This window comes from Periplaneta americana, chromosome 13 (assembly GCF_040183065.1).
Source record: "Periplaneta americana isolate PAMFEO1 chromosome 13, P.americana_PAMFEO1_priV1, whole genome shotgun sequence".
Taxonomy (NCBI): domain Eukaryota; kingdom Metazoa; phylum Arthropoda; class Insecta; order Blattodea; family Blattidae; genus Periplaneta; species Periplaneta americana.
In genome coordinates, this window is record NC_091129.1 from 161,111,068 (window position 1) to 161,128,516 (window position 17,449).

Sequence of the window (17,449 nt, forward strand, 5' to 3'; positions counted from 1 at the left end):
AATAAACTAGCAGCATTTCTCACAAAATAAATGCATAGAAACATGCAGCTACCTCATAAATAGTTGCAGTAAAAATTTCATCCAGATTGATTAATATTTGGCATAAAAAAGTTGGTGTTGAATCAAGAAAAATAAACTTATGGAAAAATAGATTTGAAAGTAAAATGAATATTTATGTAACACATATCTATTAAAATTCTCTTCCCCTACATTCATCTAGTTACTTCAGGAAGCCAACTTTAGAACAAAAGTTACTAGATTTGTAATCAGATATTTATAAAAGAGAACTCTTTAATGAAAAAAATCATTTTTACAGCTCTTCTTCCTTCATTAAACAATGTTTAAACATATTTGTAATTAGAATTGAACTAAATCCATTTGGGATATGAAAACATACGTTCTAAAGAAATGAAATAGTCAATAAAAATATTTTGGAAAATCTTCATAATTTTCAGTGGAGTCTCCCCTTAGGGTAACAAAAACAGTTACGTACTGCAAAATAATTATATTTCTTCTGCATTATATCCATTTCAGTAATTACAAAAAGCAATAAAGAAAAGTTAATGACTAATTAGTTTCCATTTGCATGATCTATGATCAGTATTTATGAAGACCAAACATTGCAACCTGTGTGCAATAGCTAACTGTAAGAATTCTTATAGCATTTGTGAATTTGAAACAGTGAATGAAAAATTACAAGCCTTTCGAATCTTTAATAGCAAGTAAATGTTTTCTACACAACTTAGTGTAATATTCAAAGAATTTAATATGAAAAAGTAAACATACTGTAATAATATTGTACTGCTTGATTTATTTTGTTTGTACTTCATGAAACTGACAGCTATAATACGAGAAACATTTGTTATACTCAGCTGAACATAGTAATATAAAAAGTGCATGTCTGCTCAAGGATTAATGACAAATTAATGCTTATTTCCTCTTTTGGAATGTGATTCACGCATTGAACTTAAGTCTCTCATTCACCAGACACAAATTATACTTCAATTGCGTCATTTCAAATCTTCTAGAAAAACAATGAGGTAATGGACTCATTATGTAATGTGTTGAATGCTCCACTTCTAAGTAACAAAGTCATTTTCTGCAGGATTTAAAATATATGTAGCAGCACTCATTCTCATCCAATTCGCTATCTTAATTTTCGTTCAAGATATCCACTGATTGGAGATGCTATTCATTAATGTAACTGCTTCATTGTACTGCTCCACATCTGCAAGACAGAAATACAACAGATGTAAAGTTCATTCCTTCTCTTTCATAGTAATATTCAATACAACAGTAACTCTATGGTTTCTTGGTTGAATGTGTAGTATTTCCGTGTCTGTGTTTATGTTCCTTTATTATTTAAAATGTTAACACATTGAAGTCGTTATTTTTTATTAACTTAAATAATTTAACAGTTAATCAGTTTTTAATATACATCTGAAAGAGCATATTTTTTATGTAATATTTGATTTGTTTTGTACAGAAACACTATGGTTATGGTTACTATAAAAACAATTTTATTGCTGATATATTTTGTTAGTCCCTGTATTATGAAAGCTGTTTTGTTGATCAATGGCAATGTAAAACAAGATGTTTTTGACGGGAAATGATCTTTTATGTCTCAGACATGTCCATATTCTCTGAATTTCGCTTTTATTCTGCTCATAGATGATAGAGAAATAGGTAGCCAACTTGGATGAGTCTCATTAAAAAGTGTGTACATCTTCTATCACCAAATCCTATTTTCATCAGAATCTCAATTCTCTCATTTTCAAAACACCATAACTTCCTAGGTATAGGATTACATCATTAGTTGTAGTAAATGGAAAAAACAAACCAAAGTTTTCTGTAAACTCCGGAGGAAATGAAAGGTAGAAATCACTTGAAACAGAATTCTTTCCTTGTGCTATTCCGTGAAATTCTACCAATCCAGACAAAGGTTCTTGTAAGGGTTCTTGCATTTTTATAGTCACGACCTGGTTGTCAACTGTTTTGATCTCCACTGAAATTCCATTGGAGTGGGTCTGCAACAACATAACAAAATTATTTCTTACATATTAATATTAGTTTACACAGCAAAGGAAAAATAAAACATAGTTACACAAAGCTAGAACTATATAATATTTTACAGAACGTGTAATTATTAACAATGCCTAAAGGCCCTTGAAAATGTGATAATCGTGAATTTTCGCCATAGTTATAATACCGAAAAATAAAAAGCATAACAAAACTGGAATGCTGAAAGCTTTCAAATGTTACAAGGTATACTGTTTGCAATCCTGTAATCATTCATGACATTATGTCCACCAGAATAGACTTATTCAACGACAACTCAAATGCAATGTCGTGGCCTTATGCAGTTATTCCTAAGAAATGTACTTTAAACTGAGTGAAAGCATTTATAAAAATGGTTGGCATTTCTTTACAATTGCTCTATCAAAGAGAGGTAGTTTTTATTTTTAACGGTAAACATAGCCTAAGTTAATTATCAAACATTTAAAAATAAAAGATAAGAATCATGGTAACCTCCAACAAGGTATGTAGTATTTTCAGTGATCCCAAGGAAAAGTCATTCAATCTCCCTCACCAAACTCTACTTATCATAAGTTATATAAACAGAACAATCTAACCTCAAAGAACAACAGCAGTAGTGAGAAGAGTATACAATTGGTGGTATGAAAATTACACCGCCTTTCCTTGTAAATAACCACATTTTCTTCCAGTCCCAGTTTCTATAGTTCATATAACAATTTCAAGTTTTATATAGACAAGGGAATTAAAAATGTTCGGATTATTTCGGCACAATTACGCTATAACCAAACTTACACTTAAAATGGATCCTAATATGCTTATTGGTTTTCCCATATGACGAACCAAAGCTCCCCCGTTTACTCGTGCCCTGGGTTCTATAATATGTTCATCCATTATATGCAAGCTTTAATTTATATAATTAATTTAAATTATGTACAGAACCGAAGTTTACACAACACCACATAAGACCCGCGAAAAGTCCACAGCCTTCTTGTGTTCCTGACGAGTGTCGAGTTGTCGACCTGTCCGTGTTGTTCATTTTTTTGCACCACGGCCATGATTGCACAAGACCTATTTGAAAGAATCTGTCATGTCACATGTACGTAAGCACTTGAAAAGGCTGTGATATCAGGAATACCAATATGACCTGACGACCTGATCAGTGATCATTACCAACATTACAGTTATAACAATGACATTTGGTTTGTGTATGATTTAATGTTGAGAGGTTAAGATAAATGTTTTACAGTTATGAAATCTTCAGATTCTAACCATTCTGTTCCCCATTCTGGTATAAGTATTGAAGATAATAATTTCAAATCACCAGATAGTAGAGAGGTGCTGATGGAGTTACCTGTAGATCATCAAAAGCAAAGATATCCATTTTGTATCGTATGGACACCAATTCCATTGTTGACGTATGTATTGTATTGTTAAAGAAATCGTACCATTGTTCTGTGAAGAATACTTATAAACACACTGTTCGGAAGCGCGCCCGTGGATTAGATAAGGGATAACTAGATAACAGGAGGCTGAGGACTGTCACAAGGGTGTTACTTATGTATCCTTTCACCTAACCCACTGTAACCTTGTCATAGTTCTCGGCTTGCTGTTACTTATCATTGTTCTATTGGTCCACACCTGTGGAGTAACAGATAGCGCGTCTGGTCGTGAAACCAGGTGGCCCGGGGTCGATTTCCGGCCGGGGCAAGTTACCTGGTTGAGGTTTTTTCCGGGGTTTTTCCCTCAACCCAATATGGGTAATTGCTGGGTAACTTTCGGTGCTGGACCCTGGACTCATATCACCAGCATTGTGGCTGCTAATGGGGCAATGTTTTTAGTAGCCTATAAAATTAAATTGTGAACCCAATGAAATTTTATATAAAGGGAGTATCCACTTGAGTTTCTTCTTTGATGTACCTGCCAAAATCCAGATTTATTTCGAATGATGGTGTTCTTATGTAGAAGTTCTGGACATTTCAGAGTAGGCTACATTTAATTTCACTGAAATTTTACGTTTTGAACGTGTATAAATCTAGGCTATAATGATGAATCTGGTCAGTCTTTCAATATTAATTTGTGTCTCGAATCACTTTCCGTAGTTTTTCTCTCCAACCTTGGAAATTATTGCTTCTCTCGCAAGCTTCAGTAATTTCTTCAATGTTGAAACTTCTTTCTGAACGGTATAAAATTCTTGTATCTTTCTTCTTAAAATACATCGGTTCATATCATCTACAATAATTAAAAGTTCCCTTGGTCTGTTCATGGTGATTCTAGCTTTTCATCTCTTGCACAGACTCCCTCTCTCCTGATTTTCTTTATTAGGAGTTCTGACCTGTCTATATAAATTACATAAAATGTTGTATTATTAGTATTAGTTAAGTAAGTAATTTTAATACATAATCAATTGAAATAAAATAAGCCTCACCTGTGATATCAGTTGCTCTTTTCGTTGCCTGATTTGTAGGAAACAGATATTGACCTGTTTGTTTCTCTTCATCGCAAAATGCTATTACGTACTTGCTTAATAATATTTCTTTCGCCACTCCGTGCTACAGTATTCATGTTGAGTTGACAACACTGGACTGCAAGTGCAAATATTGTAAACTGTCCCGCAAGAAGGCCAAAATTGTGAATAGTGGGGGACAGAAAGGGAGAGAGATGGGAATGCAGGGAGAGAAATGAATTACCGAGGCTGAGAAGGAATTAGGGTTCAGTTCGCATATCTTACGGGGGCACAGATCCGATGGTCCGACTATACAAGTGTAGACCACCGGTGTAGCTCAGGTAGTAGTGCATTTGCTTGCTGATCCGGGGTTGCACTCAGCCGAGGTTCAATTCTCTCTTGGGCTGATTATCTGGTTGGGTTTTTTCCGAGATTTCTCCCAGCTGTAAGGCGAATGTCAGGTAATCTATGGCGAATCCTCGGCCTCATCTCGCCAAATACTATCTCACTATCACCAATTCCATCGATACTAAATAACCCAGTAGTTGATACACATTGTTAAATAACCAAGTAAAAAAATACAAGCAATTTTTATTAATAACTGATGGCTTCACTATTATTAGTAGACGCATTCAGTTAAACCCAGGCACTTGCAAACAGAGTGATTCCTTTGTATTTGGTTGCTAAGATGTTCGGTTCTAATTAACGACTGATGCATACCCAGGGTGCGAATTAAGATTTCTAATGGGGGGGGGGGATAGAATAATTCTAGATAGAGAATACCATACATAAAATGATTATTATCCTCATTCTATACGGTGCAACACTTGGTCGCACTGAGTTGCTCGTCTTGCATCTTGATCATAATAATAATTAAATCCATGAGCAGGCTTAAAATAAGATGTGTAATTCCTAAGTTATTGATTGTTGTCAGATTGCCAGTGATGATAATACATCAATATTATTATTATTTTTTTTTTTCTTTCTTTATGCTGTACTTACAAAGTATACTCATGTTAAAACAATTATATTTTGTGAGGGGGGGATAGAAGTTATTCCTGGCAGGGATGTTAATATGAATTTATGAGAGGGGGTAACTTTTCAACAGGAAGGAAATCCCCTCCATCCCCCCCTCCCCGTTAATTCGCACCCTGTACATACCTGCTACAATGAAATGCAAGTATCATATTTCAGCATTTGAAAAGACATCAAGTATGAGTGCCTCAATGGCATGAAATTTTTCTTACTCCACTGCAGCAGATAAGTTGGTATAACATAATATCAAAACTTGCTGCCAGGATCATAGTGATATTTTAGCAGGACAACAGTAGACAAATCTTGAAGGTAACATAACAGAAGAGTCATACCATTTTAATTCAGTGTTGAAGTGTCAGACTAAGATTTTGCAAAATGAGAGAGCAAGTGTTTTCTTGTCTTGTAGTGATCTGAGATTTGCGATATGAGAGAGTTTTTACATTTTTACAAATATTAAAATGTCTCATGTCGACTGATTAAAGTCCTTAGGACGAGGATGGTAACTGTGAATAAAGAAACTTGAACATAACTGAAAATAAATAAATTAACTTTACCCCCTCCCTGCAGGCTCCCCTCCCATGAGAAGGTGTCGAATTATGAAAACTAGACTGACAAAGACTAGTTTTATAAATAACTATTTGTCTATATTGGATTTGGAATAATATAGGCTAATTCCTGTTCTTTTAATTTTTTTGTTATGAAATGTGAACTTTCATGTCTACATAGATGTTTATAATTTTGAGACTTCTTTTGCAGATGGCTGTTTCCATTTATTGGTCACATGGGAATTGCTATGTCTTCGGGTGTTATACGAGATTTTGCTGGACCATACTTTGTATCAGAAGATAACATGGCATTTGGTCGACCAACAAAGTATTGGCAACTAAGACCTCACCTTGCAAGGGGAGGCCAGAATGGTTGGGATCGTTCTGTTACAGAGGCCTCGGAGGAATACAAAACTAGAATGGTAACAATTTAATATTCAAATGAAGTACCCAGAGTTTTTAATTGCTTGAAATACTTCCACCAAAATAAATAAAAAATGTGATAATGTAGTATTCATTTTCATATTAAGTTTTTAATAATAAACTAGAGTCGACGGCAATTCGGAAGGCGGTTGTCTTCTAGCGTTTGCATCGAGAGAGACAGATAGAGAGAGCAAGGCAGCGTACAACATTGCCACATCGTACTTCACGAGCACGTGCAATACAAATAGCGCAGGAGAGAATTTAAGTTATCAAAAGACAATAATGACCTTAGCCGTTGATTACTGTAAGCATGACACCAAACAAACCCTCTTTCCTTCACTAACAATATTCTTTGCACGGTTCTCAATCCCACACCACATGCTTCTGCAGTCGTTTCTTGCACGTTGGCAACGTTGCTGCCAGCATCAAGATGGCTGGCAGCATTCTGCTCGTTAACGTTTTTAAAATAATTATACACCTTAAACACTATTTTCCGCGCTTGCTTGTGTAATACTTGTCATTTTACAGTTTCTTCTTCCATTTATGTACCTTACATACACACAGTAAATGTTAGTTTTACTTATTCAATGTATTGAAACACTCGCACGTGAACAAACGAACTCAGGAAGTGCTTGTTATAGACTGATTCTGATTGGTTCTACTATACAAGTTTGTGACGTCACATACCAGAAATGCTACGACGCATGTAGAAGCTAACTGCCTTCCGAAATGCCGTCTAGTCTAGTAATATGTGAAAGTATAAAGTAATATGTATGTAATTAATTTCAATTCATTTCATGTGGACAAGAATGTGAAACTAATTACTTATTATCAGGATCCGGATTTTGATGACATATCATCTTTTTTTCCTCATGCAGTATGCATCACTCTCAAGTATTAAAATCCTGAACACGAACCTCTGGTTATAAACATATTAATTCTATTGCCATTTTTTCAAATTTGAAGTCATTTTTTGATCATTGTTTTCGCATTTTACTTCCTTTTCTGGTCCCTCTTTTTTTTTTTTTTTTTTTTTGCAAAATATTAAATTAATTGAAATTATTAAATTATTTAAAATTTATTTTTAATCTAACAAAATAAATGGAAGTTTGACCAGTGACTCGACAATGTACATGTTGCTTAGCTTATCTTCTATCCACTTGAGTGTCATTTTTACACTATCCCACAAATTATTACAATTTTCCAGATCTCTGCCGAACTGCATTCAAAATCGCGGACTTTCGTCTTTTCGGCTCGGACTTTCTTCTTACACTACAAAATCGCGGATTGTCTGCAAAATCTGTGGCATATGGAAAACCTAATTGAAATGCTGAACGCAAATAATTTAATTGTCACAGATCAGAGCATTTCATGCTATAAATAACGATCCAGTATTTTATTGTGTTAACTTCTTTCCACGTCCAATGATACAGATACTTTCCTGTAGACACACTGATAACGGAATTTCTCTCTAACATTTTTTTTTTCTTTTTTGGTACATTTTAGCACAACTTGTGCTGCGACAACTGTCATTCTCATGTAGCCATGGCTCTGAACCTAATGCATTACGATGACAGCACAAACTGGAATATGGTTAAACTGGCAATATATATTTTATTCAAAAGTAAATATGTCAGGTAAGATATAACAAGATGTTGAATGATTTTAAGGCTTCAATTTAATTTACTTCTATGATTTATAGTTTAAACGACATTTCATACAAGTTGAGAGGATGCAAAGGCATTTCCTTCCCCTTCTACTTGCCCTGAGTCCGTCAGTAAGAGACCGGTACCTGTTACTTCTTATACTTGCACCCCCCAAGTTGTACACACAAGAAAATAAAATATTAAATAAAGCATATAAGTCGATATAAAATACAGTGACACAGATGTTTGACAATTACATGTTTCAGTATATTTTAGTGTCGTTCTTACAATATCTTCAACTAATAAGTAATTAATTAAATTAAGAAATGTTAGTTTGTATTATGAAGTCAGGGGGGAGTGACACACAGTGGCGTAGCGTCAATGTAAGCTAAAAAGCTCAGCTTCCCCAGTTAATAATAATTTCATAATAAACCTGCAGTTTATGGAGAAAATTATTTATTAATTTTAATAAAATTTATATTTATGCGTTACATATTGTGATGCGGCAGCTCAGGATGATTTATGATGCAGCAGTAAACAAGAAGCCTGCACACACCAGCTTCCAAGCAGACTTGTTTCTTCTGTGTAATCCAACCCGCAGATTTCCCATCCCTATCTAACTAAACTACCCTAGTCGCAAGGCTCACAAGAAGCTAGCTTTAACATTTAAAATAAGTAGTTTCCGAGTTATCCCTTTTCGTCAGTTGTGTTCAGTTGAAGTGTTAGTGTGCATTGTGGCTGATATAATAAATAATGAGCGAAATAACAGTTCCTGACACTAATTTATTTGAATTTTTTTTAGGACAATTGTATTATCAAGACTGACTTACGAACAAAAGTGTGATTTAAAAAACAAATGACCGACTCCCTTGCTGTCAATGAAGGACACGCTCAAAATACAGACGCATACTTACGTAATGATACTGATATTGTGATTTCTCTAAGTATGACAGGGAGTGAGCTAATGTTATACGTATACGTGTCTATTTGTTAGAGATATGTGTAAACCGTGAAATCATATTTTACTACGTACCATTTGAGATCATGCCTTATTGGTGTTACTTACGATGTTCCAACCAATCTTCGACTGCTGACTTGAAATTGACTACTATTTATTTTAAGACTGTATTTTTGTAATAAGTTTTCTCATATTGCATGAAAGACAACTTGAGTTAGCTCAAAATTTCATGCTATGCCACTGGTGACACAGTGCAGATTGTCCCGTTGTGTATGCTTAGAGTAGCAACTAGCGGTGAAGAAAACATTTATCTTCTGGTGTCAGTAGCTTTTTAATGTGCCAGTTGATATAAACAACAGTCAAATGAAATACAAACACTTAGTATAGATTTTCGAAATATAGATTACCAGTAAACATTTTCAATAATAAGAATTTTCACTATGTTCAAAGTCAATTAGTCGAATGTTAGTAAGATAGCCAGTAGCATCTTCCCCTTCACGGATGGTAAAGAGTGTGAGTAGAGGGGAAAGCCTATCAACCAAACTGAAATGGGGATTAGTTCATTGTTTTTTCTCGTAGACGTATAAAAGTGCCATGGCAGGATAGCAGTTATCTTAGTCTTTAATGAATGATAAGAAATTTATATGTTTTTCCTGCTTTCTAGTGTTGCAGGTTTTGTGAAGACATGGATGCCATTCATACTCATAATCAGCATTTTTGCCGTTCTGTATGCGTCCCTTTCATAAACGTTGTCAAGATTTATGTATATCATTGAGCATTGTGTGGAGGGTGCGAATTAATGGGGGGATTACCCTCCCCTGTTGGAAAGTTATCCCCTCTCATAAATCCATATTGATATCCCTGCCAGGGATAACTTCTATCCCCCCCCCCCCCACAAAATATAATTGTTTTAATACGAGTGTATGTACTTTATAAAGTAAGCAAAGAAAATAATATTGATGTATTATCATCACCGGCAAGCTCACAACAATCAATAACTTAGGAATTACACATCTTATCTTAACCCTGCTCATGGATATATTGTCGGACCATCGGATTTATGCCCCTTCAGCGCTGTCGTCGTTCTTGGAAAAGTGAACGCCTCTACTCACCCCATTCCACCCGTTTCTCTCCCACTACGTCAAACAGGAGGCCACGAACCTTGCCGAATAGGGATGTTGCTAAACTTCCGTCAAACAGTGTCATGTCTCTTGAATATTGCTTATAATACTGTAAGGTTAATTATTACGTATTCATAATTTAATTTAAGTAGGTCTAATGACGCTGATTGACTTATGCAAAATGCTATTACTTGCTTAATAATATTTCTTTCACCACTCCGTGCTACAGTATCCATGTTGAGTTGAGAACACTGGACTGCAAGTGCAAATAAACTGTCCCGCAAGAAGGCTCAAAATTGTGAGTAGTGGGGGAGAGAAAGAGAGAGGGATAGAAAAGAAAGAAATAGGAATACAGTGAGAGAAATGAATTGCCGAGGCTGAAAAGGAATTAAGGTTCAGTTCGCATATCTTACGGGGGCACAGATCCGATGGTCGGACTATAATTATTATTATGATCAAGATGCAAGACAAGCAACTCAGTGCGACCAAGCGTTGAGCTGTATCGAATGAGGATAATGATAATTTTATGTGTGGTATTCTCTGTCTAGGATTCTATCCCACCTCATCAGAAATCTTAATTCGCACCCAGGTTGTGTGTGAGAGATAAAAATTTAACTTGATTATAAACATCAGGACAGTTTGATTCAAGTTTTTTTCGAGAACAGATATACGAAATTTAAAAAATATAGAACATTAATGGATAATTGTCGCCCCATTTACTTAATCCATGAACAAGATACGAGAATACCAGTACTTGCATGAGATACGAGATATATGTTCACCTGTGAATCCCTCATATTCTGCACAAGATGTACGTTTTATGATGTCCATACAAATTCCTTTAAAGCAGGCCTGCACAAGGTTTGCGCTCTCTGAGCCGGCTCACAGCTCATGAGCGGAATGCAGATATTAGCTGCGCTCTGTATAGAGAGGACTGGAAGAAGGGGTGATCTCGTACAAAATATACACAAAAGGAAGTACTATTATGAGTGTTTATGAAATGAATTCCCATTCAGTGTTTGAAAAACTATCTTGCACTATTATTAATTAATAAATAAATATTTATTTTACAGAAATAATAGAAATTCTATAGCTACTTAAATGTACAATATCATTTTGTTATATTTTTATTTATCAGTACATGAAAACGAGGTTTTATGCTGTTGGCAGCTGAAAGGAACAGTAGCCTACTGATCATAATGAAACATCAGTTACAGATGTTCGATGTCTGTCTTATTAAAGTTGACTATAGAAAACATTTGCTCACGAATATAAATGTTGAGCTAAACATAGCAATCCTTTTCACAGCCAGCCTGTCTAGTCGTGGATATTATTGCTAATGTTTAGTCTTGTAAAACTCAATTAGGCTAGTAATAGTATTCAAAGGATCTTTAGCCCTTAGATCACATTGAAGATCAAAAAGTTTGAGCTGTAAATCGTTAAATGTCAAATGTTATATTCTGTCTTTTAGATTCCTCCATACTGTACTGTAGCAGTAGGTAAGCAACGTGAAACAGTTACTGAGAATAGGCCTACACACTGCACTCCACTAGATAGCTGAGTGGTCGTTTCCCTCTCCTCTACCTATAGCAAGTCTATGTCACTCTGACATATCTTCCTCTCCATTTCGGCGAGCGGAAAACACAGCTCTCCCGCTCAGAAGGAGCACACGCTCTCATTGAGCGCTGTTTGTGCAGGTATGCTTTAAAGTAACTGACTTTTTTTCTGAGACCATTTTTTGGCAAGTTACTTCCTATTATTGGAGTGTGTAGATATTATTATAGTTATTAAGGATCAAATCCTGCTACGGCCCGGTTTAAGGTTATATCTGAAAGGAGTAAGTGTAAAAAAAATCTTAGGTCAGTTAATGCATTTATAGGAAAGAAGAGTTAAGTCCCTAGTGGATAATTAGTTGTGTTTATTATTTATGCAAAAACTTATATAGGACAACTGTTGACTTTTAAAGACTGTCGTATATTACTTTTGTGTTATTTATATGTACGGTGTAATTTTAAACCTTTTAAATAAATTGTTTTTCAAAAGAATTACTGTGTATTTAAAATTCAATAAGGTAAATTAGTTCTTCATCTTTACACTTCCTTCACATTATTTACTTCTTTTTTTAGTTGGTTATTTAACGACGCTGTATCAACTACCGTATTTACTCGCGTAATTCACGCCATCGCATATTTCACGCACCCAAATTATTTACTATATAATTTAATAAATTAATTTCCTCGTATATTTCACACATTTAATATTCGTGAAATACTGTAACAAGTACATACTGAAACTTGAAGTAATGAGGTGTGTTATGTTGAGGAGCCCTGAATGTACGGTATCTTAAATGCCGTAACGAGAGGGTGCATAGCGGTATTTGGGACCGGACAGCTACCTGTTACAGGCGCACCCTTCTCGTCTATGAAAGTCCTTTAAAAATACCGGTATAGGGTATTGACCTCCCTCTACCATTTGAATGGGGGTGGTTTGAAAGCTTTGTGTTGGATCGCATCAGTTGAGTTTGAGACTCGAAAAGGGAAACCTGTCAAAAGCCGTCTGTTAAAAGTTTTAACAATGAATGGTAAATCCCGATATTCGAGTCATACTGCGTCCTTCAAATTAAAAGTTATTGCGTATGCAGAAACACATGGCAACAGAGCAGCTGGACGTGAATTCACAGTTCCAGAATTTAATATTCGCTACTGGAGGAAACAAAAACAAGCTCCTCAGGAAACAAATGCATCAAGGAAAGCATTTCGTGGGCCAAAAGGTGGAAAATTCCCTGATCTTGAAGACAAGTTACTAGGATATGTAAGGGAACTGCGTAGTTTTGTCATTTTTACCCTTAAAAATACCAGCTTGTGAAATTCCTCGCTTAATTCACGCACCCTTAATTTATAGATCGAAATTGCGGGGAAAAAGTGCGTGAAATATTCGAGTAAATACGGTACTAGGTTATTTAGCGTCGATGAGATTGGTGATAGCGAGATGGTATTTGGCGAGATGAGGCCGAGGATTCGCCATAGATTACCTTGCATTCACATTACGGTTGGGGAAAACCTCGGAAAAAATCCAACCAGGTAATCAGCCCAAGCGGGGATCGAACCCATGCCCGAACGCAACTTCAGACCGGCAGGCAAGTGCCTTAACTGACTGAGCCACGGCAGTGGCCTATTTACTTTAGATACCAGTAGTCTCATTTATCAGTTTCAAAGGAATATTAGTACATTAGTTAAATTGTGCCTATTGCGTGTTAGTGAGATGGTAAGATGGTGATGGTGTAATAGTAGAATGAGGTCAGCAGGAGAAATCAAAGTACTTCGTAGAAACTGCTTTGTGTTACAAATATCATAGGATCTACCGAGATTTAAACCTTCATCTACCTGATAGAAATCCATAATTTGACTGTGATTATACCTTATCATTCAATCTGTGAGAGTAATGAGTACATATTGAGATTATATTATTTGTCTTTTGACTTTAATGACTTTATGAAGTCATGTTGTGTAATAAAATAAAGCAGATTCATTTTAAAAACAATTGGGAATGGTGTTTAAAGGTTAGAAATCACGAAATTGGCCAAAACATATCCTTGGAATTTATTGTGCAGCTGACTGAAAATTATAGAATTTTACCTACTAAAACAATGACAGCCATCATGTTGTAATTTAATTATCATTTCTTCTTCTTCTTCTTTGGCACTACGGCCCTTGTAGTCTAGCCTTGGCCTCCCTTAGGATCTTGGTCCATTCCTGTCCAACCAGAGCCTTCTGCCTCCATCTTCTCACGCCTAGAGTCCTTAAATCTTCCTCCACTCCATCCAACCATCTTAGTTTCTGTCTGCCAATATTGCGCCTGCCTTCTGGTTTTGTGTTTAGAATCTTTTTTTGGTATTCTCTGATCATTCATCCTGATTACATGTCCTAACCATTCCAACCTACGGGCTTTGATTTCAGCAACAATATCTGGAGATTTATGTTGAGTTTTCAGTTCTGTGTTATATCTAATCCTCCAGTGCCCATTCTCATATTTAGGACCATAGATTTTCCTTAGAATTTTCCTTTCCCATGTCATCAGTTGTTGTTCCATTTTCTTCGACAGAGTCCAAGTTTCACTGCCATAAAGCACAATTGGTCTTACGACTGTTTTATATAATGTAAGTTTTGCTTTTTTACTTATGCATCTTGCTCTCAAAGTTTTGTTAAGGGCTCTCAGGCATCTATTTCCCCCAGCAAATTTTTGCCTCATATCCGCATCTGCAGTGTTTTCTTGGGTAATTAGAACTCCTAGATATTTAAAAGAATCTACTTCCTCATATTTAATTATCGTTTGGACAATCGTAATTAAACCATATTATGCCTGAGCAGCAGCTCTGAGTGCGGAAATGTCAGTTCTGTGACGTGTTTCGGACTACATCTTCAAAAGGATTTTTATTGTCATTTAACAATAATTAAAAGAGTGAAACACAATATTTGACAGGATTAAATGTTAGCATATCCTTGTCATTTATTAGTTTATTACTAGGCCTAAAGATACTCATTGAATTGTTTCTTTAATGCTCTAAATATTATTTTAATCCGTCCCTAATAGTTAATGTCAGTTCTGTGACACATACTAGAAGCGACAGTCTCTTTTTTTTTTTTTATTATTGTTATTTTAAAGTTAATACTGATTGTGTATATGTATTCAATCTCTTTTTTTTTTTACTTAATTATGTTTATTATTATTTTTAAGTTAATATTTGTATACTGGTATGTATTTTTTTTGTATGTGATTTGATCCTGGTTGAGTGGAAGAGAAGGCCTGATGGCCTTAACTCTGCCAGGGAAAATAAAACTACTACTATTATTATTATTATTATTATTATTATTATTATTATTGTTATTATTATTATTATTATTATTATTATTATTATTATTATTATTATTATTATTATTATTATTATTATTATTATTCACTGGATGACTGCAAGAGTCCTGAACAGTTCTTCAGTTGTTTGGTATGGGCTAAAGTATAGGAGTATGTAGAGAAAGGGTGATTTGTAATTTTTTTATATTAGAGAAAGAAAAACATATGTAACTGTTTTCCTTTGAGTACCTTTATTACCAGTCAGCTCTGAGGTAGTTAAATTCTGTAAAATGTGTCATGTAGGTTTATGTTAACAGTCAGATATGAGGATGTGCATGTTCAACATAATCTTGAACCCAGTAATCAACATGAGAGTTAAGGGATAACAAATTGAAAATTGGTTTTTGTCAGTCCTGAGATGTCACAGAACTGACATTTTTGTGGACATTATTATATAAATTGTTTTATTGTTTAGTCAACTGTCCGAAGACAGGTCTGAACCTCACAAGTGATAACCAACATGGCACCACTTATGAGGCAACTAGGCCAGGAGATAATGGGGTAGGGTGGCCGGTTTCTTTCACCCTTATATAAAATTATGGAATGAAATAAAATTCTCTTTTAAATAAATCGTGGCCAGTTATGTAACATTGATATACATATTAACATTAATGTACAGAAAAAAAAATAACTTAAATACATAATTTAAAATATCTGTGAAATGTATCTCATTTTGTCTGATTTTGTGAATTTTAGCCTTAAATATTCTAAAGAAAATAGAATTTAATATTTTTCGACTGGGCGCTATTGATGCTATATTAAAATCTCTGTAATAATTGTCATATTGTTCTAAAAACCTCCCATACATAAGAAATATCAGTTAAAAATAGAAATATCACATAATATGCTCAATGTGGCAGCCATCAAGAGTCATGCACAGGTCAACGTGTTCCAACCAGTACCGGTCCTACTAGACTGCAACTTAAGGTGAGCCAGAGGTAAAAAGTCAAGGGGTATAAGGTCTGAGGAGCAGAGTTCAGTGGGTTCAATCCAGTGAAATGCCTGTCAGGTAGCACAATTCTGAACATGTACATCAAACCGATTCTTCTAACTTCTGTAGTTTTTATTGTAGAGATTATTTTTATTTAACATATAATTGGCTGTGCTAGTTTTACGACAGTTCTCCTTGTAAACATGTTTACAGAACACTATCACAGAAAATCATAAAAGAATACTTTTCTTTAAAATAATTATTTTGTTCTGTCTTCTCTGTAAATTTTCGTTTGTCTAACAAAACATGATGCATTATTTATACTATTTTGTGTTTGAATTTTTAAATCATCCAAATAATAATAATAATAATAATAATAATAATAATGATTTATTTTAGCTGGCAGAGTTAAGGCCGTAAGGCCTTCTCTTCCACACAACCAGCAAAAAGTGTATATACATATGCATGAACTTACAAAGAATTCAACAAATTGATTTAGATGAGAGTTACATGTATACAAGAGTTATTTACGAATTAAACAACAAAATACTATGAACTATTAATTAAACACAGAAATAAACTGGGTAGCAGATTTAAACTAAAATACATAGAATGTTAATATATTTCAAATTATATTAGATAATAGAAAGAGATTATTATGAGACAATTTTGAAAATGCAGCACAATCAGGATGATGTCTAAAGAAAAAAAGCAACAGTGTAGTCAGTAATATTTTAAATCAGTATGATTGGAGTGAAATGCTAATAAGGTTATCTTTTAAGCTGTTCTTAAAGGTGTTTGTTGTCTTGCAGCCCCTAATACTTTGTGACAAGGAATTCCATTGACGCGAGGTGGATATTGTAAAAGATGAGGAATAACAAGATGTTCTATGAAGAGGTATATTTAGCATGCCACAGATAAGTGATCTGGTATTTACGTCGTGGTTAGAGTATAGATAAGAGAAACGAGACGAAAGGTAATTTGGTGTTGAGGTGTGCAGAATTCGAAAGAGTAAAGACAAAGAGTGTAAAGTTCTGCGTTCTTTAAGTCGGAGCCACGAGAGACTTGCGAAGGACGGTGATATGTGATCATATCGTCGGATGTTGCACACGTATCTGATGCACATATTCTGAGCTCGCTGTAACTTGACTGACAGTTCAGAACTTAGATCACTTAACAAAACGTCACAATAATCGAAGTGCGGCATTACTAGGGTTTGTACTAGGGTAAGTTTTAGTTGCTGGGGCAAGAAGTTTCTCAAGCGACTCAAAGAGTGAAAGGAGGAACAGATTTTCTTTATCGTTTCTTTAACTTGAAAATTCCAACTTAGATTATTATCAAAAAAGAAGCCAAGATTTTTTACGACAGATGAATAAGGGATTAGCGTGTTGTTAAGGGTAAC

The 17,449-nt window shown here is 34.8% G+C and overlaps 3 protein-coding genes across 3 annotated transcripts in view; 2 read left to right on the plus strand and 1 right to left on the minus strand.

The window, feature by feature from the left end:
- The window catches only part of mio (GATOR complex protein mio), a 114,431-nt gene that overhangs the window by 65,306 nt on the left and 31,676 nt on the right, over positions 1-17,449 (plus strand). The window lies entirely within an intron of this gene.
- On the minus strand, positions 491-3,047 carry LOC138712587 (replication protein A 14 kDa subunit-like). Its single transcript, XM_069844536.1, has 3 exons — positions 2,830-3,047; positions 1,841-2,027; positions 491-1,228 (listed from the first exon to the last, which is right to left on the minus strand). Exons 1-3 carry the CDS (start codon positions 2,926-2,928, stop codon positions 1,164-1,166), a joined length of 351 nt encoding a protein of 116 aa, XP_069700637.1. The 5' UTR covers positions 2,929-3,047; the 3' UTR covers positions 491-1,163.
- Positions 3,189-12,253, plus strand: LOC138712588 (transmembrane protein 222). Its single transcript, XM_069844537.1, has 4 exons — positions 3,189-3,452; positions 6,272-6,482; positions 7,990-8,120; positions 9,752-12,253. The coding sequence occupies exons 1-4, from the start codon at positions 3,286-3,288 to the stop codon at positions 9,831-9,833; spliced, it is 591 nt and encodes a 196-aa protein (XP_069700638.1). The 5' UTR covers positions 3,189-3,285; the 3' UTR covers positions 9,834-12,253.